This window comes from Falco peregrinus, chromosome 2 (genome assembly GCF_023634155.1).
Source record: "Falco peregrinus isolate bFalPer1 chromosome 2, bFalPer1.pri, whole genome shotgun sequence".
NCBI lineage: Eukaryota > Metazoa > Chordata > Aves > Falconiformes > Falconidae > Falco > Falco peregrinus.
Genome location: NC_073722.1, coordinates 44039888 through 44067242, shown reverse-complemented (window position 1 = coordinate 44067242; position 27355 = coordinate 44039888). Strand labels below are relative to the sequence as shown.

At 48.6% G+C, this 27355-nt stretch overlaps 1 protein-coding gene and 1 long non-coding RNA gene across 3 annotated transcripts; one reads left to right on the top strand and one right to left on the bottom strand.

Annotated features, from left to right (window-relative positions):
• Positions 1 to 340: 340 nt before the first annotated feature.
• FOXI3 (forkhead box I3) lies at positions 341 to 3826 on the bottom strand. The gene is made up of 2 exons (XM_055797780.1): positions 3056 to 3826; positions 341 to 1897 (listed from the first exon to the last, which is right to left on the bottom strand). Exons 1-2 carry the CDS (start codon positions 3756 to 3758, stop codon positions 1308 to 1310), a joined length of 1293 nt encoding a protein of 430 aa, XP_055653755.1. The 5' UTR covers positions 3759 to 3826; the 3' UTR covers positions 341 to 1307.
• LOC129783942 (uncharacterized) lies at positions 3307 to 26277 on the top strand. 2 transcript variants are annotated; one of them, XR_008746133.1, is made up of 8 exons: positions 3307 to 3449; positions 5436 to 5566; positions 5687 to 5893; positions 6269 to 6356; positions 21636 to 21756; positions 22500 to 22549; positions 23709 to 23968; positions 24084 to 26277. It is a non-coding gene; the product is annotated as an uncharacterized LOC129783942 (long non-coding RNA). The 2 variants fall into 2 exon arrangements; XR_008746132.1 differs by lacking the exon at positions 5687 to 5893 and having other exon boundaries at positions 23709 to 26277.
• Positions 26278 to 27355: the final 1078 nt, after the last annotated feature.

The window sequence follows — 27355 nt, the reverse complement described above, 5'->3', positions numbered from 1 at the left end:
CACCACGCTGGAACCAGCCCCGCTTCTTTTACTTTTGGAAGCTTTTTTTCCCCTCCTCCCACCAAAGCAGGCTGAAAAAGGAAAGCTGTAATTCAGGCCATTGACAAAAACAAACAAAAAAGCCCAGAGTGCCCACTCCGCACAGTGAGACAATGAGAGGCTGCAAATCAGCTCAGATGTGTCTCCTTTGGGCCCAGAGCAGGTTTTTTTCTGTCCTACTGCGCAGATGAAATTGTTCATAAATCTTTGCACCTTTTATCCCAAACCATGTGAAAGCAAAACCTGTCTCCCACAGAGTTTTAAACTACCTCAAACATACTGAGGAACAACCAAGCAAAAATCTAACAATTGTTAACATTTTATTCCCAACAGCTGTTCAGCCTGAAAAGTTTCACTAATACACTAACAAAACCAAAACCAACAAAAAAATAAAAACAAATAAAAAAAAAAACAAAAAAGAAGAGGAACAAAGTAAAATAAACTTTAACAAAGTTTAAAACACATTATAAATAAGTACAGCTCCAGAGCATAATTTACAAATATAAAACCACATAGAAACATATGTACAGGAGAGTTACATTACATACAAATATGTATAAAAATACCCCAGTGTTTATTCTCGTGCTAAAGCTGCATGGCTAGAGTTATCTTTGGTACTAAGCTCAGGGAAAAAGATCGTTTTACAAGACACGGCCCTGGCTGTACAATATGTCATACACAGGAAGACCAGAGCAAACTTCCGTGGATTTCGAGGAGGTTTTGGGTGGGTGTTTACCCACAGCATCTCCCCCTGTGCATTACATATTGCAGGATCAGGGCAGAAAGCAAGGGCTTACAGAGGCAATTGCTGGCAGAACAGTTTTTTAATACATTGTACAAGGCACTTCATAAGAAATCTCTTCATTTTTTTTTCCTGTTCTCTTCTAAGACTCACTGGATGTCTACACTCGGCTCTTGCTGATACCGCTTTGTGGTTATAGTTCTAAAACTTCTTACTCTACATTCAGGATTAGAAACCTCTCGAAACATTGATTCAGTTTGCTTTCATCTGCAGAACCTAGATGGAAAGCCACCTAAACCACCTAACATTTTCCAGGACGGGGAAAAGACTTTGCATCTGCCTTCTGCTGGTGCTTAAGGGGTTGTTCTTATTTTGAAAGGTGAGAAGATCTGTCTTCCTGGAAAAACTCCTGGGAAGTGTCCACATTGAAATGCTGTTCGCAAAAGCATATGGTCCTCCGTGCTGCCAGATACACCTGCAACTCCCATTCCCTTTGCAGTGGTCACCAGCCAACTGCCCCAGCATCCTACACCTCCGTTCCATCCCGGGTGTAGATGAGGCTATTAACCGTGAAGTTGTAGTAGTGATTGTACTGGGCTCCCTGGCTGCTGCTGTTGGGATGGAAGGAGCTGTAGTAGGCAGGGGAAGGTCCTGCAACCCGCTGCAGCTGGTCTGGTGAAGGCACCTCCTGAGAAGAGCTGCTGGAAGGGGTGAAAGTGCCACTGCTCAGCTGTCCAGCAGAGAAGTTCCTGTGATGCAGGTCACTGCCAAGACCCCCTGTCAGCCGGCTGCCTCCACCGCTTAGGGAGCTCATGCCACTGAAGAAGGTGCTGAGGCAGCTAGGGGTGGATGAAATGATACTGGAGGGAGAGGAGCTTTTGGGATGGTCCCTGGCAGAAGGCGAGGGGTCCAGCTCTGGGGGTGGGCTGTTTCCACAGGGTTTGCCTGCAGCTGGGATGGGTCGCTCTTCCTCAGCCTTCAGGCCCCCCAGAGAGGAGGCTGCAGACACAGTCGCGGGGGTGTTGGGCTCAGAGCGCCGTTTGCGTTTGCGACGGAAGTTCCCATTGTCAAACATCTTCTCACAGTTGGGATCTAAGGTCCAGTAGTTTCCCTTCCCTGGTGGAAAACGGGAGAAACAAGAAAGTAAGTCAACTTTGGTGACAGACAGCCCCACCGCACACAGATGAGCAATATCTACATCTTGTCTGATCGGCACAGAAGGCACATCTCCCCTACACTTGTTCCTCCTCTATCTGTTGTTCAGTACAAAGACACAAAACCTGGCTCTGGGACATCATCACCTCCACCCCTTCAATGCTCAAATGAAGGCCACCCAGAGAAGAACCTCCCCATCACAGAGTGTGAACCTCCCTGGAGGATCTGCACTTCTGCCTCAGACCTGGCCGAAGGAAATGTGAAGCAGGGCAGCAGTCTCAGCAGTAGGTGACACGACAGTGCCTCTGCCATGGCTTTTCTTAGAGGGGCTGAGGGAAAGGCGGGCTGGTGCACCCAGGTAGGCTGAGGGGCCAGCAGCGCTGAGTGCTGGGGGCTGCAGACAGGCTGCCCCACACCCAAGGATTAGCATGAGGGGGCTGCGGTGGCACTAGCTGTCCCCTGCCCATGCCCGGGCCTGACAGAGGCAGTGGCCCCACCATGTCCGCTCCCCGCCGGGCCGGGCCGGCACTGTCCGGGCGCGCCTCCGCCCACTCCCGCGCACCGGCTGTGCCCCGCGGCCAGGCCGGCAAGCGCCGGGCAGGGAGGGGCGCCGTGAATCACGGGCGAAGGAGCCGGGTCTTGCACAACCGGCCTGCTCGGGGAGGGGGTAAGGGCTGGGGCCGGCCGCCCCTCGCCCACACCTCCCGCGGGGGCCAGAGCCGGGCCAGGCTGGGGCGAAGGGGGACGGTCGCCTGACAGCGGCCGGCCTGAGGGGACGACGAGGCAGCCCGGTCCGTCTCCTCACGGCGCCGGGCCCGAGGGTGGCGAAGGGGGACGGTCTCCTCACAGCGGCGGCCCCGAGGGGACAATGCAGCCCGGTCTCCTCACAGCGGCGGGCCTGGCTGGGGCGAAGGGGGGCAGCTCTCCTCACAGCGCCCGGCCTGAGGGGCCAAGGCAGCCCGGTCCCGCACAGCACCCGGCCTGAGAGGACCAGGGACCCACCGGACGAGGGCACCGCTGCCGCCCGCTCTCCTCACGGTGGTGCCGGCGGCCCCGCGGGCCCCGCGTCCGCCGCCCCCCCGGCCCAGCCCACCCTCCCGCTCGGCGCGGCGGCCTCACCGGGGTCGTCCTCGTCGCGGGGCACCTTGCGGAAGCAGTCGTTGAGGCTGAGGTTGTGGCGGATGCTGTTCTGCCATCCCGCCTTGCTGCGCTTGTAGAAGGGGAAGTTCTCGGCCACGTACTGGTAGATGTGGCTGAGGGTGAGCTTCCTCTCGGGGGCGCTCTGGATGGCCATGGCGATCAGCGCCGAGTAGGAGTAGGGCGGCCGCACCAGCTTCAGCAGCTCCTCCTGGCTGGCCAGGCTCAGCCAGCTCAGCTCCGCGCCGCCCGCCGACGGCGAGCCGGGCGCCGAGGGCGAGCCCACCAGCTGCCCGCCCCGCGAGCAGCCGTACGAGGCCGGCGGCAAGAAGGGCGCGGCGGCGGCGGCGGCGGCGGAGCCGGGCGGGCCCTGCAGGTAGGGCGCCGGGCTGTTCATGCCCCACAGGTAGCCGGCGTTGGCGGGCGCCCCGTAGTCCCCCAGCGCGTACCCGCCCGCCCGCTGCCCCGAGGAAGCGGCGGCGGCGGCGGCGGCGGCGGCGGCAGCGGCGGCGGCGGCCGCGGCGCCGGGCGGGTGGAGGCTGGGCTGGGGGTAGACGCTGAAGTTCTCGCTGCAGTACACCGCCATGTCGGGGGCTTCCTGGGCGCTGCGGGGCTGCGGGGGCGCAGGGGCGGCTGCCGGCGCCGAGGCTCTGGGCTGCGCCTGCTGCAACTCACCGGCGCTCATAATCCCTGGCCATGCAGGGCGGCCGGCGCTCCCCCCCCCCGCTCCCGTCCTCTCCCGCGGACAGGATCCCCCCCCCCCCGCGGCCCCAGTGGCCCCAGACCAAAAAATCCCGGGGGATGCGGCGCGGTGCCCTTATAGGCGCTGCTGTGCGCCCGGCCTCCCCGCCCGCGGCCGGGGCTGGGCGGGCGGCGGCGGCGCGCAGGGAGCAGCCAGTAGCGCGGCTCCGCGCCGGGGCGGGAGGCGGAGGGGGGCAAGGCCGGGCCCCAAAAGCGGCCATGGGGGAGGGACCGGCGGGGGGAGCTGCGGGCGGCGCCAGAGATTTGGCTGCCGGCACGGCGGGGATAGCATCCCCGAGCCTGCCGGCCCCCCCTAGCCCTGGCTGCGCCCCCGTCCCGGGGGGGGGGGGGGGGGGGGGGAGCTCTCCGCGCTGCCCCGGCGCCCTCCGCCCCGGGCGCCCCCTCACCGGGGCTCCCCGCGCTGACCCAGCTCTCAGGGATCCGATCCCCCTTTCCCACGATCGTCGCTGATCCCTTAAACCGGCCCCGAAATTGAGGGCTGGAGGAGATTAGCATCGCTGCGGTTGCCCCGACGGGAACGCGAAGGCTGAAATTCGCTTGAACGTATTTATGTGTAATTTTGCCGCCCGTCTCACACGGCCGGGGCTGAGATCGCAGTTAATTAGCTTCGGATAAGGGAATTGTCCGAAATTAAACAACCAACCAACATCGGCATGTTCGCTCCTAACTGCGGGAGGGAAGGGCTGACAGTCGCGGGGCGCGATTTAATGAATAAAAGTTGATTTTCGCCTTGGTGCTTCGGGGGAGCTTGAGGGCAGGCGCATCCTTGTGCCGAGCAAAAGCTCTCGGTGTTTGTCACGATCGCGACACCCCGGGGCTTCTAGGGCGACCCGCTCCGGCAATTCCTTTTCCTCCGGGGCAGAGCACTCGGTCGGACCCACACGTGTAACAAGAAAAATACGGTTAAAGGTGCGGGACAATTTGGAGAGTCTTTGTCAGTCGCTCAGGAGACGTAAATCCCCGGGTCTTAAAGGGAATTGTTGCTCAGTTTTTTCCTGGTAAAAATGCCTAAAAATTCCCTTTCCAGGTACAGACGCGAAGTGCTCTCCCCGGGGTTGCAAGCGCCGGGCGTCTTTGTTTGACATGGGGATTCGGGGGAGAGAGGAGCCTTTGGGAACAGTCTTGGTGTTTTATGTCTTCGATAAAATAATGCACATATAAATTAGTGAAGCTGAATCGGGGCAGCTTTCCCAGACTACCTCCAATCCCAGGTTTTCATCCCACTTGTGATCTAAGCAGGGATGTAATGACTGGAAGATTGTCACCATTATATTTCGTTTTAAAACAAGTGTCAGATAATTTGGAGTCAGAACACTTAGAAGTGAGTGTGATAAAGAATTAATATTTTGGGTTTCCTCCTTTCATCATAAGGGGAGGTTTTGGGGTTTTTCTTTTTTGGGGTTTTGGGGGGATTGGTGGTGGGTTTTTTTCCTGTTGTTATTTTGTTTCTGTCACTATTGCTGCTGATTATTTTATTTTGTGTCTTTTGGGGCAAGAGCTTACTGTGTGTATTTGGATAGCCAGAACAACAGGACAAAAAATATATATTATGTTTTGCAAGGTGACTTTTCCCTTCTCATCTTCCTTGCCTCTATAACAGCTGTGCATCTCTTTCGAGGAGGGTGGCACTGGAAGATGCTGATTTGAAGTCTGACTGGACAACAGGCATCTAAAACAAGCAGTCTGAGGGGAAATCACAGCTGGAAAGGACATTTAAAGGACAAGAAGCAGGTAGATTTTTAAAAAGCAGGTTCCCTCTCTGTTTGAAGAGCTAAGCCGAAAATGTTATTCTCTAAAATTACAACAAATCTGTGTTTATCCGTTTGCTCAAAAAACCCACATTCGTTGCAGGAGGGAGAGGAGCAGTCAGTGGTATTGCCTTATCGCTCGAAATTGCTATTTTTGCTGGCGTGATTTGCTGTATTTGGGCAAAGGCAGAGCCATCTAGAGGAACAGTCCAGCTACGGCGAGGCGGGGAAGGCAGTTTCCCTCAGAGGCATGGTATGCTGCCTTCGAGTTTTCTTTAGTTGATTTCTCCTCTTCCAACAAAGGAAAAGGGTGAGAAAATAATGCTGAATTAGCTCTAATAAAAACGCGTGTCCTCAGAAAACTCGTTTGCTTTACCAAATAGTAAGGAACGTGAAACAAAAATAGCTTTTACAGAGGTTATTGCATAGCTGGGACGGCACGAATATGCAAACCAACACCTAATTCAAAGAGCAGAGAGAATAAAGCTTTGATGGTGTGACAGCTGTAAAAATGTTTAATTTTCTTAATGCATTTATCCTGCAAGTAGCATGCAGTGTTGCCTCAAAACATCATCAGCTCTCACTACAAACCTGTTGCTGCTCCCTTCTGCCGAGGCATGAGGAGAGCAGTGTGAACAGATCCAGCACTCTGCCTGTCCGCTTTCTAAATGCTGCTTTTTTCCAGAGAGCTCCGGGAAACATCTGCCTTTCAGAAACGCACCAAGAAGCTGGCAAGTGAGGTGCCAAAACGCAAAACTGAAATCAGTTTCAAGGTAAGAGTCTGAGGCTCCTGTCCATCACTGCAAGCAGATTTGGGGTTGGGCTTGGGCAAAGCTGTGAAATTACTCTGTTATTACTGAGTTGCTGGGACATTCCTTAGCATTGGCATTGCGAATGTGGTAGCGATGTCTGCTGGTAGAGGAGCCCATGGCACCCGGGAGTTGGGGTTGAACCATATCCCCAGCCAGCTGCGATTATGTGCAAACCTCTCCAGCCAGCTGCCCTGGAAAGTGTTTCAAGGCTTCCTGAGGAAAAGTGCTGCAGTTAAGCAAGGTCCTCCTCATCCTTGCCTTGTGCTAACCACATCATTCACATTGGTGTTGTGCTTGTCCTTGTCGTGCATGTGGCAGGCACTTTTCTGCCTCCTAGGAAGACACTGTCTTTGCCTCTAAGGCCCTGCTCCTCTGAACATGTAGGTACAGGCTTAACTTTCCTGTTGCGAATCTCAGGTGTGTACGGCTGAACACGGAAACCTGAAAATGCTTCAGACCTGAGTTCCCAGACTCGCAGTGGGAACCAATACCTGCAGCCACCTGGGTCTCTCTCCGTTTCCTGAGGATGCTGAGTTCTAGGCACAGGGAATGTGCTGGAGAATTGGATGTAATAGCCCATATTGGCTTGTACTGACTTTGCCAGTAGGAGAGACTAGGATCCCTTCAATGGGCTCCAAACTGCTGCAGTGAAGCAGGTTTGTTTTGTTTTGACTGCATTTGCAATGTAAGTCTCCCTTTTTCCCCAGGGGTGGCAAGAGGCAAGACAGTAACTCTGTGGCCCCCATACAATCTGCACGTGAATTCTTTTATGTCTTTCTCCAGAGTAATCAATGAAATGGAGAATGAGTTCTTCATCCCCAGGGACAAGATGGGAGAATTATCTTTTCGCTTGCAGTGGTCCAGTACTGTGGCTCCACTCTTGAGAATATCAAGGAATTGACTAAGAACAGCTCAAATTAAGTTTAAACTCTAGTACCACTCCCTTATTTACAGCTAAACCTATTCCTTCTTAGACTGGGCACTTTCCATCTATTAATATGCTCTAAGAAAGGCTTTCTTTTTGCTCAACCTCTGATTTGTCCTGCAAATGGGTAACAGAGAATTCCTGATGCTGTGCAACAGATACTTCAGTGCCATGAATTTGGGAAGGGTGTTCTGTGTACGTATATACAGGTTGAAGTAATTTTTATCCCTTAGCTAAGAAGAATAATGTATATTCCTCCCTACCTGTATCTAGTTATCTATTGGACTGAAGTTCTGGCAATCAAATTTTGCCAACTTACCTTAAGATAAGATCAGAGGTTTTCAAACCTTTCTTGAATTTTCAGACCCTACGACATTTCCTGGGGAGGTGTCCTCATTCCACGATTTTCAGGCTTCCGACAACAGTCTTTGTTTGGTTTTGTTTCTAGTTCGTGGTCTCTGGAAAAACACTGCAAGGCTGCAAACTGAAGGTTAGCATTTTGGAATAGCAAATATTTCCCCAGTGTGTTTATATGGTGCTGAGCGTGGTGGAGCCCCTGGACTCTGCCACAAAGCAAGGAATAAATCATAGTTTATCACAAGCTGTAGTTACTCCAGCACTTTAGGCTGTCATGAGTGAACACCATCGCTGAAAGAAGCAGTTCTGTTCTGTGTCCACTCCTGGCTGCTTTTTCTGGCTGCTATGCTTGCACAAGTGTTTCTGTGGCTGTGGACTGGGGCACTGATCCAAGTTGAGAGGAACACCTCTTCTCAGTCCTATTTTTTTTCCTTTTTTCCTTCTTTTTACCCCCTCAGGTTAGTTTTAGCCTGGACCTGCCTAGCCCCTTCCTGAACGAGAGCTTGTTAGCAACTGATTAGCTGAGGTTTTCATAAAAGCTTCATTGTCTGTAACCTCTGTAAACTACCCGGAGCTGTGCTCCTAATAGAAGTGGGATTAAATAGACACCTTGGGAGTAAGGCCGTTGCAAGTGGGAATTTTAGAGTTTTAGGGGGACAACGGGATGTGGCCAGGCTTCAGTAACTGCATATCAGAAGTGATTTTACCAAAACTGGGAAAGAAGTCTGACTTTTGGATTTTGGAGGAATGAGGAGCCTGGTGGGAGACAGAAGGAAGTCAACTGTTTGCAGGTGGATTAAGCACACACTCCGGGTGTTTGGAAACACATTTTCAGAAGCTCTCAGTGCCCTGCATTCCTCCTGCCTCTCCTTGGGCTTAAGATTCATAAGAAGTGTTTAAATATCCCCACTCTGATCCCACAGATTTAATCCTTCCTCATTTTATTTTTGCAGCGATAAAAAAGTCCACCTGACAATGAGGTGTGACTAACTTGGTGCTATCGGATAGTGTCTTTGGGAAAGGGGTTAAGCAGGGGGCTTCATCCCGCCCGCTTAAAGCCACAAGCTGATCTGGGCTGAAATAAAACAACATCTTTGTGGTTTTTACGTGTTTTTGATGTGTAATGGAGTATTTGAAATGGAGCTTGTTGCTCTGGGCTGGTTGCCCTGTAGTGATTGCTCCTATAGAATAAGGTAAAGGCCAATGTCTTTTGGTCTTAATTAATCTGAATAGGCCACCTCTGCCCCGGAATGAGTAATGGAAGTAGAAAAAGCATAAAGATAAGTTTATGGTCAACGAAGGTGAAAATAATCTATACTAGGAGTAGATAAAGTCAGTAGCTGCCATCACCACCACCACAAGGAAACAGAGGAGTATTAAATTAATATTTCTTTCCTATGTTTGTCTGGAGGACAAAATCAGATAGTGTATTAGTATCAGGTTCTGGTGAAAGAGCATTTTTGGCTCCATTAATAACTATGAATTATGTTAAATAACAACCACATGAATTAAATACTATCAGCCAGTCCTGGTAATTCACAGCCAAGAGTTTCAGAACTCTCGAAACCAGGAACATATCTTGTGGGCCGTTAATGCTGACTTTTCGTTTTGGGACACTAGAAAGATTTTAGAAGACTAAGAAAGCTGATATTGGCTGATTATTTAAAAAGATTGGGCAAATGATTTGGGTAATATTAAGACTGGCAGACTGTCACTGTTAAAGACAAGAAATAGTGGGCACATCACTTAGTTAATGAATTCTTAAAGGAAGGCAATGAAATTAATGCAAATGAGTGTGCTTGTATAGAAAATAGGCCTTGTCAAATCAATTTGCTGTTGTTCTTCAGTAAGAATTAGCAACTCTTGATATAACTGATTTCTGAAGGTATTCGGTTAATACTGTCTTGGAGATGAAATTTTTAAAAATTCTGTAAAATCAACATGGTGCAAATTAAATGGCTCTAACTGGTTAAACAGAGATCCCAGGATGTCACTGTGAAAAATAAATCCTTGAGTCTCTTTGCAGAGAAATCCTGTAGAAAATAGTTCATTATTCTGTTTCTGTCATTGATTTGGGGGTAAAGAATCATTCTCTACCAAATGTATAAGAGTGTAAAAGTGGGGCTATGGAGTGTTAAATAATGAAGAGAACGGTTCACTGTCACAGAGCTACCTCAATCGCTGCATGGGAACTGGGAGCAAATGGGCAGGGTGTATTTTGATATGGAGAAGCAAAAGGATACATTCAGGACAAAAATCTGAGATTATTGAGTTGATGGAGTCCTTCTCAGAAATTTAGATTTTAAAAAAAATTGTTTGGGTTCTTGTGAATATTCAGCTGTTCCTTGTTGTGATCTTGGGGTGAAAGAGGTATAAGAATAAGGAATTATGATAATGTCATATTAGTACTGTATCAAATTACGATAGCACCTATAAAACTGTGAGTAGTAGGGTAGAGTAACAGGGATGAAGTTTGCTATCCAGTCAAATACAAGAGCTACAGGACACCAAATAAAACTGGTAGAAACCACGTTCCTGAGAAGATGCCACTGAACACAACTTGCAGCTATGCCTTGAAGCTTCTCAAGGAACTCTCTTTGATTACTTATGGGAAGGAAATATTGTTTGCAGTCTGTAAATATCTATGCAAGAGCAGAAGCATGAGGATAAAGAACGAAGTCAGAACAGGAATCAGTGGCCGAAATTGGAGCAGGTCAGGTAGAAGAGGCTCAATTCATCTGCTCACACAGGGCTAGCTAGGGCTAGTTGAGGTGCTTTGCAGTCTCCAGTGGTCTCCCGCTGGTAATGTTTCAAATATGTCACCTCAGATATCCTAGGGAACATCAGAGAGCTTTAAACACCCTGGTGTACAACTGAATTAAGTACAAAGTATTATTTTTACTGTCCTGCGTAATTACCGGAACAACTTACCAGGACTTACCGGGGATTCTCCACCAGCTTTAAAATCAAGATGAGACTTTTTTTTCTAATACATACTTGAAAAAAGACAGCTACTAAGAGAAACCTTCACCTGGATCCTTCTGCATGCATGTGGGCTGTCCACAGTGGTCTCCCATGTTCCCGTTTCCCACCAGCAGTCCTACCTTGAACACTGCACACTCCATACTCAAAGTTTTCCTCAGTTGGTTTGCTGTGTTTGCACTGTGCTTAATTTTACCCAGTACAGACAAGTTCAGTGATATGTCTGCTCAGGTTTTATTGCCCACCCAGGCAGCTGATTTTGGTAGTCCAGATACTGCTATGATGCCTCAGTAAGAATTGCTCTCTGTTGGAAGTATGACTCTTATGAGAAGGGCTGAGGACCTTGTTATCACCTAAGCCAAAAACCCACTCACAAGAAGTGCTCAAAAGATGCAGAGCAATATGTGCTGAGCCCCACAGGGCCATGTCTGCCATGAAGGCTACTGGCAAGAAACGTTTTGAGGTCTGTTCAGTCTTCTCGGACATGTAGATGCTATGTGATATCTGTAACTTGGCCAGCATATAATGAGGGGAAGTGGTCCAACAAAAGGAAGGATTGGTGCTAATGGAAGCTTGGCCAGGAGAAACAGGAATCTGATATCACTTTGGGTAAAATCTCACTGCTAATGAGCAAGTTAGAGATCTACCAGCATGATACTGTATGGCTTTTGAAAATCAGGTGGACAGACAAGGTAGTGATGCCATATGGGGAAACCTTGTTTTCAGGCAGTGATGCAAAACACAGGAGAGGCATCAGCAGGATTCACAGTAGTAAGAAGAAAAACGTGGTCATCTTGAGATTTGTCACTTTTCAGAAATCGGCCCTTCCATTTAGGGCTGTGGAATGGGTTCTGTAGCACTTCTAGATGTATGGGCTCCTATGACAGATACCAAGGAAGAATTTCCTTGATTTCTTTGAAGAATTTGAAGTGATTCTGCTACCAGTCAAGACATGCCTAAGCTCTACCTCAGGAGTGAACCATTCATGTACCCAGTGGCTGATGTTCGTGACTGACACACTCTAAAGATTGGCAAAGACAATAGTAATCAGGAGCAAATATGGCAAGTGCCTGCAAGCTTTCATAGGGCTCTACAAACTCTACTTATGCAGAAAGAGGTGCAAGTGCAAACTAAACAGGCAACAGAGCTGAAAAGCTCTGACTGGCATTTAGGAAGACCAAAATTAGCAAGTAGGGGAAGAGCAAGCACTGGGTATCCCCTGGAGCAGTGGTCTTGTGCTGTTATAACCTCATCATTTGTCTCAGCTATTTATTTTACATAGCTTGGTGACAAAGAAAGCAGGCAACCACTGAGCCTGGGTGTTGGAAGACATTCTCTACCTGGCCAGCGCTAAGCAGAATGCAAAGGTGAAAAGACATACCCTGAGCAGGCGTATCCAGAGCTGGGAAAAAGTCAGATAGCAAAGGCACTCAAGGAAAATCGGTTTAAAAAGCAAGGCAGCATTAAAACATTCTTGTGAAAGTCCAGAAAGAACTAGTGTATCCTCCACAACATTAACGTTGAAGAGAGCTCCCTGCTTTCAGAGAAAGACAAGCTGAAGAGATGGGTGAAATATTGCCAGAGTTTTTACAGACCACCAATCAAGAGATGAAGAGATTCTCAGGGTTTGGGAGATTATAATGCTTCAGGAGCAGTATGACGAGAGGAATCTTGCATGCAGAGGCTGCAGAGAAGATTCAGTGGTCTGAAAAAATCTGAGGGGCTGAGAATGGATCGATGGGGCTGTAGGAAGGGTTATTGACCCTGAACAGGCAGTTGCATGTTATCAGGAAAGAAAAGATCCCCTAAACAAAGACAAGTGGATCCTAGTAAGTGAATTCCCCCAATGGTGACCTTCCAAATTCTGTGTTTCCTGATACCTAAGCAAATTCCGCAGTGTGTTCCTTGCTGGAGGATTCAGAAGGTAGATTCAGTTTCCACAAAGCAAGAGGGACAGTATAGCAAAAGCAGTGCAAGAGACTGGTCACTGACAAGTTCAGATATATCAAGAAGAACTTCAGTTGCACAATTTCAAAAAGTCATTTGACCCGGTGTGTTGCAATAGGTGTGTGGAGTGTCCTAGGGCTATATGATATGTGTAAGAAGCTGCTGAAAAACATCATGAAGAGGTGAGGTCAGCAGTCCTGGTCAAGAGCAAGCTGAACAACTGGTTCAACACAATGACTGGTAGCAGATGGGGTGACTGGATAATTTGCAGCAGCTTCTGGAGCTACCTGTAGAAAGTGAATGATGGAGTTACAGTCACCAAAGACTTTGGGCAAAGTCAGACAGGGAGATCAAAAGCCTGAGGATGATCACATCTTCAGTGGTGGTGCCAGTTCATCAGATGTGCCAAGTCAGGTTGCTGTGTCCGATGGAGAATGATGCAGATCAAACATTGACATGAGCCAGAAAAAGACCAGGAGGAAAGGGAGGAAAGATGAGAACTGTCCAGGCAGGTAGCAGCCGGGTGGACAAGATGGACACCCCCATTTATCTGAGAAGTTTCACCACACAGAACAGCAACAGATCCCTCTACAGAGATCTGAAGGAGGATGTAGCTGGCACATGTGGGCATAGGTCATGTGAGAGTCATGAAAAGACGCGGACAAATAATGGAAGCAAAAACCAGGCTACTCAGTAGGTCCCTGTCCTTGCTCTATGTGCAAATAAATGGATTGTCAGGAAGGCAGAAGAGAAGAAGACAGCTGGTCTTTTCAATGAAAAGTTACAGATTGTGAGGCCATGCTAGAAATGGGACAGTCAGCAGTAGGATGTACAAAAGGGACAGTCATCTGTGAGAGGAAACTGACTGCTGGCTAGCTGGATAATCACTTTCAAGGTACCATGTTCTTTGTTCTGGTAAAGGGGAAAAGATTAAGATCCTGATGGTAGGAGAAATGAGATTACTGGGTTTCATCTTGATTTTTTTTGTTTGTTTTACAATTTTCTCAACAGAAGTGTAGACCCCTAAGTACTGAATTTACACCTGCCTCTCCAAGCTGCTACTTCTTAACCTTCCTTCATAGACCCTTTGGGTCTGCAGTCCATGGATTGAAGGGGTGGATGTCATAAGACAATGAGTCTGCATTTGCTGAACACAATGGAGCACTTGAGAATGACTTCTAACTGTCCTTTACGGTCATTGGTCCACAGGACAAAAAAATAAAGGGCAAACCTCTCTGAAAATGGAGATGGTAAAGGCAAGAGAGCTGAGAGGGAAAAGGGGCAAAAAGAAGATTGTTGCATGCAGCAGTTTCAAGTTCATCCTCGAGGAATGAAGCCACTTTGAGTTTCCAAACACTGGACCTATGACACCAGATCACTGTAATGGGCCAGGCAGACAGCCCTGCCAAACAGCAACCAGCACCAAGAGTGCAGAAGAACAGGCAAAATCCAACTCAAGTTTCTACACTCTCCTCTTGAAGGATAATGTGGCACTTTACAAGTCAGGAGGTTTCTAGCAGAGTGGTGAATTCACATTGCATAGTCCCAAAGTTTTGGATAGGATCCCTAAAACATGAAATAAAATAAAATGTGCAGGATAGAGAGAACCAGATGATTTAGTCTGGGTTGTAGGAAGGGTGAGTGAGATGGAGGTGATTGAGCAGCATCAAAGGGTGACAATCAATTTGAATTTTCCCAGAAGTGATGTTGATGCCTGTGTTGCTTCTCTCTGTGCTTTTTCTTTAATTAAATACCAAATGTTCCATTAGTAGTTGGAATAACACACTGTTCTTGGGGAAAAGAAAACCCAAGTAATCCCTTTATCTGCTAAAATAGATGATTTCTAGTAGATTAAACAATGGCCTTTCAGCTAGCAGAGCATAGTTCAGGCCATAATTGAAGTCATCTCCTTGGCCTCTCCTCGGTTCCTCGCAGCCAGTAGTCCGTAGAGCCCCATCATCAGAGATAACCTCGGTGACTCTTGTCTGCAGTGAGTGTTTCTTAGATGAGGAGATTAGTCAGAGATAAAGCATATTACCTGAAAATAATAAGTGATTATGGTCCCGGACTGTCTCTCCACATTCATTTCACGCTGGTTAACCCTTGCAAAACTGGCTGCTGGTAGGGTTTAGGTCTTTAAAGAGGAGGGAGGGTGAAGGAAGGTTTCCCATGTCTGAGCGGAAAAGGAGAAATTTTGCCTTCTCTTTTCTGTTTCTTGCCCTGGGTGGGTATTTCTGGGCTTGGCAGGAGGCATCTGGCTCCTGGCATTGCTGCAGCTGGTGGTCCATGGAGGAGCCAGAACTGTGCCTTGCAGTGTTCTTGCGGGATGCTATCAGCCTCTGCCTCCCCATGCTAGTCAGCATGAAGCTGTGAGGTCTTAAAACTCCCTTAAAAGTCATCTGACATTTACTTGATAGCAACATAGAAAAATACTGGATGTGCCGTAGGTACATGCTGGCTGTATTTCCATTTCTGTATTAAACAGGACCAGGTTGTGGGCCCAGCCACTGACCGGCAGTAATCCATGCTGTTAAATTATTAGCATGGACCAGGCATGTTTTGGGGTTAGCAGTACTCTCCCATGCCCAGGCATGGCTCAGAGGCTATAAACGTCTCAGCTGGGAGTTTCCATGGGACCAGTCTGCTAAGGGGAGTGCTGGCTGGGCTGTGTGATGTGAGCTCAAGGCTAAGAACAGTCCCTGGTATTTTTTCCAGCATGGATGTAGCTACTTTGACTTGACAACACAAAACCATTTGTGGCTTTCATTTTCATCATCAACAGGAGATCCAGAGAAATACGAGAATCTAGCAAGGTTTTTATAGCAAATTACCGACATGTCTAGGAGAAAAAAGTTAACATATTGTGTGGTCTTCTAGAAATTCAGGTTGGCCACCTAGGTAGGATGGAGAGAAGAAATGTAAAAGAAAATTCAGGTTGAAGAAATGCCTTGAAATCTGGTTATGGGGCATTGCTGTTGTTATCACTGCTGGGAATGAGCTCCTGTGCTGCAGAAAGCAAGTGTCCTGATGGGAAGATCTTTCCCTTGGTCTCCCTGCAAATACAGGTTAAATCCTGGCCCTTTTCAAGTCACCGGGAGTTTTGTTAATGACTTCATTAGGACCACTGCTGCTTCATTCATAAAAGGCATCTTCCCAGCTCTCTGTGCCATTACTACATCTTCTGTCTGTTGTCAGACTGGTCTCCACGAGTGAGGGACGAGCGGGTTCATCCTTCTTCCTCTAAATGCCTCATCAGCCCTCCCTTGAAAACTGTAAATAAAGGCCGCTGGGGATAGCTTTTCTGCTTGACCCCTCACCTGAAATGAAAATAAAGGTGCCTGAATTTCATCCTGATGCGGAGCTCCTTCCTGGGATGGCTCTTTCCCGTAGCTGTTGACAGTTACCTGCCAAGCCCCATGGTTACCTTTGATTTTGCCGTAATGACATCTCAGTACTTAGGATGGCTCTGGGACTGTAATCCTCTCTGCAGCCTTAACCAATTTATGGGGTAACCTGAGACCAGGCTCTCACTTCCCTGTGATTTGGCCTCTTGTTAGCACTCACTGAAGGCATCAACAAGCTAAATGCAGAGCATTTATTTTATTGTATGCCCAGGGCTGGCAAATATCTCCATGCATGCATGCTGTAAACCTCTGCTTTTAGAAGGTAGCTGCATGTGCTTGCCACATTACAACTGCACAGTTTTTCATTTCCCCAAAGTGTGCTGCTAAAACAAATGCTTTGTTAGTGAAAACCAGGCAGGGCTCCAAGGGACTGTTAAGAGCAGAAGCAAGGATTCAGTGAAGTGGGATTTGTGCACAGTTTTGCCACAGATTTTCAGTATGATTTGTAGCTTTCTTTGTCCAGGGTGCTTCGTCTTTAAAATCCTTCAATTCGTAGTCCTTTGTCTGTCTCCTGTGTTTAGACTGTAAGCTCTTCAGGGCCAGGGCTTTTTTGTTTGCATAACAGCTTTTATAATAACTCTCCCCTGATCTTTAGAGGACCTACCTGTGCGTGTATAATACACTTATAAAAGAGCAGTTGCAGTTTCATAGTGGTGAACAACGCTGGCGTAAGAAGAGGACATGAGTCCTGATCCCTGCTCCCTAACCTGTATTAATTTGCTTTTCTAAAGGAAATTTCAGGGCAGATGATTTACGTGGCAGCGGAAGCAGGAGGGGGATCCCCGGGGAAAGCAAACACTTGAGTCTTCAAGGTGGGATGACTTTGGTGGCACACTTCTCTAATGACCATCTGATCCAGGAGGTGCCCGCTTCCTAAGCACAGATCAAAGACAAAAGGTGACTTTTGAAATGACATGCAACCACCTTTCACATTGTTTAAATTCTCTCCTCCTGCTAGCGTTTGATCTCACTTTACTTTTCCTGTCACTAGAAGCAGGTGGTTGCTTTATTCTCCCCCACAAGTTTGTGTCAGCTGAACAGCTAATGGCTGCAATGGGAAAATTTTCCAGTTGCATACCCAGTCCAAACCTCGGTGCGGTCAATGGGAAGACTCCTCTTCACTGTAGTCAGTTGTGGATGAGGTCTAGATGAGCTGATTTGGAGTGGTTTTTATCCTGCCAAAGTTGGCTTTAAGAAGTAGATGTGATTGTATTGTGAGGTGAGACTCAAGGAAATTCCAGCTGGCTGAAACCCATGAGCTCCTCCAGACGTGGGCATATGGCTTGAGGATTTTCCATGATGTGCTATAGATGCACGTTTCTCCTATATTTATTGCTAGCAAAGGCTTGTGCTTGTTATTCTGGGCTCTCAGCTCTATTTGGTGGCTCTACTGGCTGCTGGTGAAAATGGCAGGCTCTTGGCTACCATGAGGTCTGTGATGAATGTGGTTGCAAGTGACAGGCTTAAGTCAAACCAATGCCATATTATAACCAGAGTTAATGTTAGTTCAAGAGCCTCCCTGAGACCTGGGTTACTTGCATGGGCTGCAAGAATTTCATCTGTTATTCCTATTTGTCCATAATGCAAGGTGCTATTCTGCTGTACTCATGTAAGCCTATCGCTAATTTTAACGAACTCCTTCCAAGGAGAAAGAGAAGTACAATTTACCTAGCAGGCAAGCTCTTAACAAAGCCTTGGATATCTGATACACATAATGGTCCCAGAGGCATGTTTACTTTGGACTGAATGAGTGAGTGAAAACCATTTTGGAAGGACTTTTTCACCTCTAGCGACTTAACCTAACGAGGAAAAAAGTGATGTGGTTAAAGGGCTATTTAAACAACTGCATTAATGAGCAGATTTAAGTTCTCCAAGAATACCTGTATGTATTTGCCTTACACAGGTGCATAAATATGCATTGATTTGTATCACAGGACACATTGTATAGACAGTGATGAGATTTCAGCTGTCCTCTGCTGATGGATGCTTTTTTGGCGTGAACTATGAGCAAAAGGCTGATTGATTTAGCAAGCTACAGCAGAACTGCCCCAAGATTTGGAACACCATTGAGTTCACCAGCTGCCCTTGTCTTCTGTGGGGAGGAGTGGCTATGCAACAAAGAGTTTGACTTTGAGGACTCAGTCCTGTAAGTGATTTAGGTGCCTGGAAGAGAGCTACAGATGCCTCAGATTTAGGCTGAAGGATGGTACTTATTTCTGACCACAAGATGCCATAAATGCCCCCACCAATTTACCAAGAAAACTGGAGAGAAGCATGAAAGAAATAACTCCATGGTAAACCTTCCCATGCTGGACTGCTGCAGTGACAAAAGTTCATGTTTTTAGCCCCAAATGGATGACTGACCTCATGCTGACAGAATGGGCTGTCAACACTTGTCCCTTGAAGAAGAGTCTCCTCTTTGCGCTTTGTCTCCTCGTGTTGATAACCTAAATGGAGATTCACAGATTACGCCCTGCCTTTTTCACGCGATGGGGGTCCTGCTTACTGATCACTTCCCTCTTTCAACATTCTCACAGGGGCAATGAATCTTATTTCTGGCCCAAAGAGCACCTGTCAAGAGCTGGGTTGACAGGGAGGTGTGTCCTCCTTGACCACGTTTTCTTGCATAGCATTAATTAATAGCTGAGATGGTTCACCTGAGCCCTGCTGGTACCCAGTGCAGTGCTTTGCACAAGACCAATACAGGCTTAGATAGCACCGTTGCCATTTCATGAGTGGAAAAAGACAGCAAATATAGGAAGTTAGGGCCAAATTGAGGTGAAATTCATATCTGTGTCACGTCCTATATACCACCGCAGTCTTACTGAGGCTATGAGATCGACTTTCCAGAGGTACGTAAGTACCTCTAAGCACAGGGAAATGTCCAGCAGGGTGTCAGGAAGGAGCTGCACAGATCAGGTACACAAATGTCACTGTTTTACATTATAATTGAGGGCCTTGGCTTTAATTTAAACCCTTCCCATCTGATTTTAAATGATGTGAACTCAGCTATCACACATTTGGGCCCATTGGAAATTCTCCCAAGTTGCTACTAAAACAGAATTTTCTGCTACTCTCCCAAGTTGCTACTAAAACACAGACTTCTGCCAAGTCTGGTCCTGGCTGGTTTGTTGTAATTTCCTTGTATTCATGCACATAGCATGATGTGGAGAGGTCAAAAGCACCACTGCCCTCTGAAAACCTCCCTGGATGTTTGGGGTGATCATTGTCTTGAGAAACAGGGGCGCTTCCATTCAGGTACATGATTTAGGCTCCTGGCCTTGGGAATCTCAGCAGTCACCTCCCTGGAGGATTGTGAAAATAAACCAATTATTTAAGAGCAATTTTCTCCTGCAGGTGTTTACAGCACAGTGTTTGTCTTCATTAACTTATGTCTTAGAGATGTGCAGACAGCTGCACAGATGGCATCTGTGCCGAGTACAGCGAGAGTACAGAGTACGCTCTTCAGTGAACTGCTCCTAGGGCAGGAAGCTTTAGAAAAAACATATAGGCAGTATTTAGGTGGGGGAAGGTGAGGAGGAAAAGGCGTAGGGAAAGTGGCCTGGTCAAAAAAAATGCTGACAAAGTACCCCCATAGCTGAGATTCACAAGTAACACTGAAGTGTCCAGCGCTGCTTTGTGTAGCCCAGCAGAGTTTGGATGATCATGCAGTGATTAGTGGTGTAGGGAAGGGACAATGCCTGCTTATGTGAAGCCAACATGCTATTTCCATTTACTCCAGTTGGATGTCTCCCTACTGGTGCTTCTCGTGTGCAGCCCGTGCTGAGTGCTGTGGCGGGGGGGTGCCAGGATCTGACACACAGGAACATCCTTCTGCTGAGTTTCTGCATATCGAGGGGTTCAAGGGAAGTCTGAGCCCATTGCAGGGAACTGGTATCGCAGGAGAGATAATGGCCCTGCAGCTGAGCAGTGTCTGAGAAGGAAGTTTAAAAAAAGTCTGATTGTATAAAAACACTTAAAAAAAACCAAAGGCATTTGGCTGGTTTACTTTTTCTTCATATCTGAATTAGCAACGAGGAGGCAGATAAGCTGTCCCAGAGGTAGAGGAAGATGAGACCTGGGAGTTTGGTTCCTACCCACTTCTAATTGGGATGATGTTGGCAATTATCAGCCCCATCATTTGGTATTTGGGAAGGAGAAATGGGAAGCTGAACAGCAATAGTGGGCTGCTTCTGCATGAATTATCCTGGCAAAGTGCCTTTTAATTTCATGTGAGCTGTGCCTGCAAGAAGATGGAAGGATCAGCCATCATCAAGGAAGGTTAGGATTTGGAGCCAGGTTTTGGAAATTGTCTCCTATCTCAGTAATGAATCATACACCTTAGGTGAAATTTGGATCCTACTGAATAAGCATTTTGGGTTTTGAGTTTAGCAAGGCCAGAATTTCACCCCTAACTTCAAATGTATCCAGACACTTCTGTGCCTGCAGCTTGAAACTGGCTACCAATGTTACACCCTAAAATCGTATCTCTTTTATATTAGTCTTAGGTCCTGATTCTGCTCCCCCTATAACTGATGGGGGTTCCAATGCTGAGTTCAAGATAACAGGACTGTCCCTCCTTTACCATGCTGCTTTATAGAATTATGATATTTTAAAAGTCAGTTTTCTTAATTTGTATTATTCCTGATAATTCTAGAATGCAGACTTGGTTTCATTTGCATCAGAAATAGGATCCATTTTCCCTGCCCTGGAAGGAAGACACTCTCAAGAGCTTACTGATATTTGTGTGTTTGACTTTAAGGCAGAAGTTTGTTTCTAATTAATTGAATAAGTGCTTTAATCCCTGGCCTGAGGGCTTCCCATAGAGCATTAGCTGTATTAAGAAGGAAATGGAGTGTAATCCCTTTAATATAAGCACAGAAGAACATGAGAGTTTCATATTTCTGGAAATAATTTCTTTCCTTGTTGCATCATTTACTCTAATATTGATTTGCATAAAATACTGTGGGGACAAAGAGTTTCTCTTTTTGCCTGACTCCAGCGCTGAGCTATTAGCAGCACATGACCTTTGCCCAGAGCGTTAGCATCCCTGGCCTCCAGTTATACACTGGTGCCTAACAATGTGCAAAGAGAAGTAACTCTGGAATTCCAATGGTGCCTGTGAACACAGGTCCGTGACCGGCTGTGTTCTGTGAAGGATCCTGGAGCTGAGATGTCATCTTTCTGACTCATGCATTGTCACCAGCATTTACTACTATTTGCATTACTGTAGTGCCAGAGAATCTCGTTCCTGAACCGATAGCCAGGCTCATGTGTAGCTACAGAAATTGGACTCTTGGGTGAGATTCAGCTTGCCAAACCCAGGCTTTCTGAGAAAGCAGTTGATTTCATCCCTGAGTGTGTATCTATCTACATTGGTCACATGAATTGGGCTAAATGAGCCAGGAAGCCGCTAAAGATCAGCTCAGAGGGAGACGTCCTCTTTGTGGACATATAAATTAGGTGAGATTAGTCTTGGATGAGGTGCCTGCAAACCTGGTTAATGCTTGACATTTTTTAAAGAGTAAATACTGCTTTGTGGATCTGGTCTGGTGTTCCTGCCCATTTGTGGGACAGGAGACTAAATCTGAGCATCCCCTGCTGTGTTACATTTCACATCATCAGAGGAAGAGAACTGCAGCATCTGGATGGGACAGTTCAGCTGTACTCAGCCGACCTCCAAGACCAAGTGGAGATCCCTGCCTGCCTTACTTCTGCAGTGTCTCCCACCCTTCCATGCAATGAGGTAAGGATGCTGTTTTCTTCTGCTCAATGCACCCACAAAATAAGTCCTTTCCTCCCCAGTTTCCCCATCTTTTGCTCCCATCTTTATCTTTAGCAGGAGCTGGGGATGCTTCAAAAGCTCATGAAGGGCAGGCTTTGTCCCTCTCCTGGCTATGTGTCCCCAGCATCACTGGCTGCAGCTGAAGGGGTGGGTAGCATCTCCCCAGCTATGACTGTAGGATGGATTCTCCTCCAAGAAGCACTCACCCCGCACCTTCAGGGGCCACCCTCCTCCCCAAGGCCTCCAAATTTCTGGAGTACAGGTGTCTCACAAAGGGATAGATTTTTCCATTGTCTCTGGAAACACTGTGGCCACAGAGGTGCTAGTCGGTCCCATCGCACACGTACCCTCTCCCAGGAGGGGACACCCGTTTTTAACCCCTGGATGGCTCTGGGGCTGCTGGTAGTGGGGTGCCACCATTTCTTCCCTGCTGGGTCCCACCAGACTGTATCTCCTGAGGTGTCTGGCTCCATATGTGCTGGTTGCTGGGCTGGATGGGTATATTTTGCATTGCTGAAGCTGGATGAAGTCAATCGTGCTCTAACTGCCAATCTGGGGGGCACAGGAGTCTGACAGCACCAGCAAATCCTCTTCCTCCTGACAAGTACCCATCTCCAGGTCTCCAGATCCCTTTATCCCTTAGGGCACTGTGGAGGAGAGGATCTGGTTTGCTGTTTGTTAACTGACCGACTTTTCTGGTCCAGGTTCCTGGTTCACTATGGTGGATACAATGAGGAAAACAGTGCACTTGAAGGTGAAGTACGCACAGGATTCTCATCCTCACCGGTGTTTGAGTAATGGTTTTGCAGGGTCCACCAGACTGGGAAGATAATAGGAGCTGGTGACAATGAGGTTCTGGGTCCTGGCCAAAGGCAGACACTAGTCTGGAAAGCCCAGAGGGGAAAAAAGGGTGAAATGTTAGAAAAAAAGGGTGAGAATGTAAAATGTATTCTTGCCCATAATGGGTGATGTTGTTGGCAAGTCACGAGGAGCCCTCCCTAAGGTGCTGTGTGCTGGTGCAGTTAGTGGTTCCCTTTTATCACACGGATGTGGGAGCGCAGACCTGTTGTGCCTTGGCCAGCCCAGCCACCCCTGTGTGGTGGATGTGTTTGTGCAGCCATGGAGATCCAAGTAACACCTTCAATTACGGCACAACAGCTCATCTCCCCCAGCCCTCTGCCCTGCATTGACGAGTTAGCATATTTAATGCTTTAGCACAAAAGCAGCTCTCAGGCCAGTCTGAAGGCGCACCTCACCTGATTTTCCTGGCTCCAGCAGTGCCTGTGGTGGATGCTAAGGGAGAAGACACATACAGCGCTTTCTCCCTAAAATCCTCTTCCCATCTCCAGAAGTTTGCACTGTGGTGATTTGCAGTGTTAGGGCAGGTGTCACTGGCTTAATATCCTTTGGCAGAGTTTTCCTTCATAATTTCTCCAGTCGCTTTGCAGAATGAGTATTGACATTAGCTGGCACTTAACTTTAAATGAGTGATAAGCACATGGGAAATAGAAGACCAAAGCACATGCTTATTTAACCTGGGTGACACAGGACCTCAGAAGCTGATCAAAGTATTTTGGCAGCTTTATGTCAGTGCTCTGCTGAGAGGTGTCTGAGCAGTCAGAGGAGGCTTGAGAAAGGCAGGAGGAGGGTGTTGCAAGGGACAGCCTGGGACAAAAAGAGCCCCAGAGCCAAAAGAGCATAGGGCTTTCCTGGCCACCCTGCTCAGAGCTCAACTGAGCAAGGGGTTGTCCCTGTTGGACTGGCCCCAGGTGGCCCAGGGGACAGAGGCTGTGCCCAGAAGAGCAGCTTATCCTCTCCTGAACTACAAGGGAGTATTTTGGGTTTGTATTACCACTTCTGAAAGCTCCCATCAAGTCTTAGCAGCTCCTTATGTTTGCCTTCTCTCATTTCAGCCACCTGTGTCACTGGGCACGTACGGGAGTTTGTAGAAGAGAGAATACCAGTGGTGCAAGGAGTACAAGCCATTCAATGAGGAGAATGTGCAGGTACCATGGGCTTTTCCTTGCTTGGCTCTTTAGCCCATGGTGCCAGCCTCCCTCTCGGGGCTACAGGACAGCCAGGGACCAGGTCGGTGCCAGGGGGGCAGCCGGCACCGGTGCTGTTTCCACCGCCAGGGTCTGCTCTGGTCCCCACCGCCATGACCCACCAGCAGGTCACATCATGCCAAAATGCCCTTGGCTTGTGTCCCCATCCCTTCTGTGGGAAATCCCCTTTGTGCCCTCTGGTAAAGCTGTTTGGGGCGGGCGATGCTAATTACATTCATTAAGTCAGGGCACTAATGACTGCTTGCTGAACCGGTGCCTAAGCCTTGGACTCCTGTTGCTTCCCGTGGGGCTGATGGAGTGCATCAGGATTAGACCCATCCCAGTACTGCCTTGAGGAGGGGGATTGCATTTGGGATGGAGATGGCACCTTGCCCTGACACGGGCCTGAGAAGATTTCTGCCGAGAAGCTGAGGTTGGTTTTTTTCTAATCTCCTTGCAGTGTGAGTGACCCCCTGAGCTATTTAATCTGATTTGCCTCGCTCCGCCTCCCCTGGCTTAATTGCTTGTGGCAGCCCAGTGGGGACAGCTGCAGTTTGCACTGGGCCACTGCAGAGAAGTGGCGGGGGGCATGTTCAGTTGCTAAAGTGCTTTGGGCTCATACATTCACGAGAGCGGGGGAAAAAAATGTTCAGGCTGGGGAGGAAAACAGGGGGGACAACAACAGAGAAATCATTGTGTGAAGGTGCCCACTGGGGCAGAGGGGCTGTCTGTGGCCACCGTTGCCATGCTTGCCTGGGCAGCAGCTTGAGGAGCCCTCTCCTCTCCCCTCCTCCTGCCCCAGGGAGCGCCCCTGCTGCCAGGAGCCTTCATTAACAGTCCTGCTTGGGGCTCCCACTGTTCTCCAGGGCTGGCAAGTGCTTCCTGGGCAGCCCCAGCCTCAGGTAGCTGCTCCACTTCCAGGAGCTGAGATCCTAACTGGGAGGGCAGGGTTTAATCCCTGTGCATCTCAGTTTCTTTTTCTTTTCTGTGTTTCCATTTCTGTATTTATTTATTTGTAATTTTATTTTCTTTTATTTTTGGAAGTCTGCACACTTCCTGTGGAGGTCCTGATGTAATTTGGGAGATAAGAAGGGAGGGAGCACCTAAGGTATGGCTGCTTTCCTTGAGTTGCTGTCCCACTGGGTAGCATGATGATGAGGTACCCAGGAGGCACAGGTTTCCCTCTTAGCCCTGCTAGGATATGGGATTTTTTAAGAGGATAAAACTGCTGTAATGTTCTTATCTGTGGAGTTTTGGATGGTAGGCTACTTCCAAGGGGAAGGTGGGGAGCTCCTTGGGTTAAGGCAGAAAGCACTGGCTGGTGAGCCATCCCCACCATGGGCTCCTGGAGGCTCCTGTCCCTCTGGAGATGCCTCATGAGGAGCTCTGGCCATCCTTGGTGGGGAAAGTCCCCAGATACAGGTAGTTCCTGTAGCTCTGCAACCTCCACCTGCCTTCCTGTCAGCATGGTGAAGCAGAAGCCACCCTGGGGAAAGCCCTGAGGACCTTGGAGGTTGAGGGACAAACAGAAACCCGTGTTGATTCAAAACAACAATGAAAAAACTCTGTGAGGATGGTTCTTGCTGGCCCCAGCAGCCTGGCAGTGCTCACAACAGAAGAGTCTCTTTCAGAGTCCCTAGAAAGGAGCAACTGGCTTGTGACAAGAGCTGTAGTGTGCATCTGAAGGGGCTGGAGCCAGCAGACACCCCCCAGACCAGCCATGCCAACAGCCCCATTAGCCTTTCCCCAACATGAACCCTGGATCCATTCTCTCTTCCACCGTCAAACTGCTGCTTGTGCCGGGGCTCCCTCCCTCCCTCCTACTGTCCACGTGGGGCACAGCAGAGTCCCAAGCCAGAAGATGGGCAGAAAGAGGAAGCCCTGATGGTCTGTGTGTCTTTAATGACAGGTATGGAGCTGCTTTGTGGCCGTTGTACCCCCAGGGGTGCTGACCCCACCAACACCCAGGCTTTGCCGTGGGCAGGTAGCTTGATGATGCTTTGGCAACTGTCCTTCCCACTCCCAGCCCCTCCATTCGATGAGACTTCTTTCTGCAGAAGCTGCAGGTTGCAGACTCCCAGCTAAAAGCCGAGGAATTTGCTGTACCCCGGGAGGAGCAGGCGATGACCTACAGCGACAGCATTGTCAGGGAGAGGAGGGAAGTCATCCCAGCGTGGAGCATCAAAGCCAGCAGTTGTGCTGATGATGCAGAAGGGAGGAAGCCAGAAGGCAGCACCCCTCGCCCCAAAGCCTTGCAGCAGAGAACACACTTCGCTCCTTCCTCTTGCAGAAAGCTACCTACCAAACTACTACCCTGCCACCAAACTGGCAGCAACCCAGGCAGAGAAATTGGAGGGGCTGCAGGCTCTTGCTGAGCTGGAGAAGGGGCTGTCTTATCACCAGCGTCTTCCAGCTGCTGCTCAGACTGCTGCAACAGCAGGGAACCCCCGATGCCGGCGCCGCCTGCTTGCAAAGAGCTGACCAGCCATATCCAGCTACCCTAGGGGCTGTCTGCCTGGGCCTTTGCCAGCTGAGCCCCCCTGCCTGTGCTCCATGCTGGCTGGACACGTGCAGATGGCAGCATCCTGATGAAGCATCGGTGCCAGGCTCAGCCTGGCAATGATTAGCAGCATGGGCACAGCACCCTGTCACCATGAATATGCAGCTCCTAGGCCAGCTCAAAGTGCAGATGTAGTGAGCTGCAGTCTTCGAAACATCTGCAGAGCCATGCTCGTGAAGAGCCCCTGCTAGTAAGGCATCAGCACTGCAACATCTCTAAGGGTTTTATCCTCACAGCTCCTTTGGGATAGAGGGAGATGCAGTTAACCCTATGTTGCAGGTTGCGAACAGGAGCAAGGGAGGCAAAAGCACTCTGTGACTGAGCATGTTGGGACTTGGGTGGTTCAAACCAGCAGCTTGTAGGGCCCTTCTGCTAGAGATACCTGTCTGGCAGCAAGTGCAGCAAAGGAGCTGGTAGCCAGCCCTTAGCCACGCCATTTAACAGCTTGCTCGCATGGATTAAAATGCTGATGGAAGTCAGGAAAACAAAGTAGTCACCAAATATCACCCAGCCATGCTCAACCTTTCCAAAGCAGTGGAGATCTCCCTCTGAGTTCCTGCGTGAGCGGGAAGAGGGCAGCATTGCTCAGCAATGCTCGAGAATCAAACAGGATGGCATGAGCCGGGATTTCTTCTCTGTTCCCTGAGCTCACCTCTCCCAGCATGGTCTGTCTGTGTATGGATCATTTCATAGTCAGTGAGGAGAAAGACAGGGAGCCATCTCCTGTAGCTTAAATGCCACCTTGAAGATGAGGTGAAGTAAGCCCTGGCAGGTTTTCTTTCTCTACTCACTAGAAGGAGAGTTTGGAGGAGGAGCTCACATGAACATGTGTCTATTTGGACAGTCTGTCTAGACTCAACATCTGAAAGCTTCAAGCATCTCCTTGTCAAGCCCACCTGAATCTGTCTTGTGTTAATGACAAAACTACTGTGGGCTTTTCCCTTCCTGCTCTGCC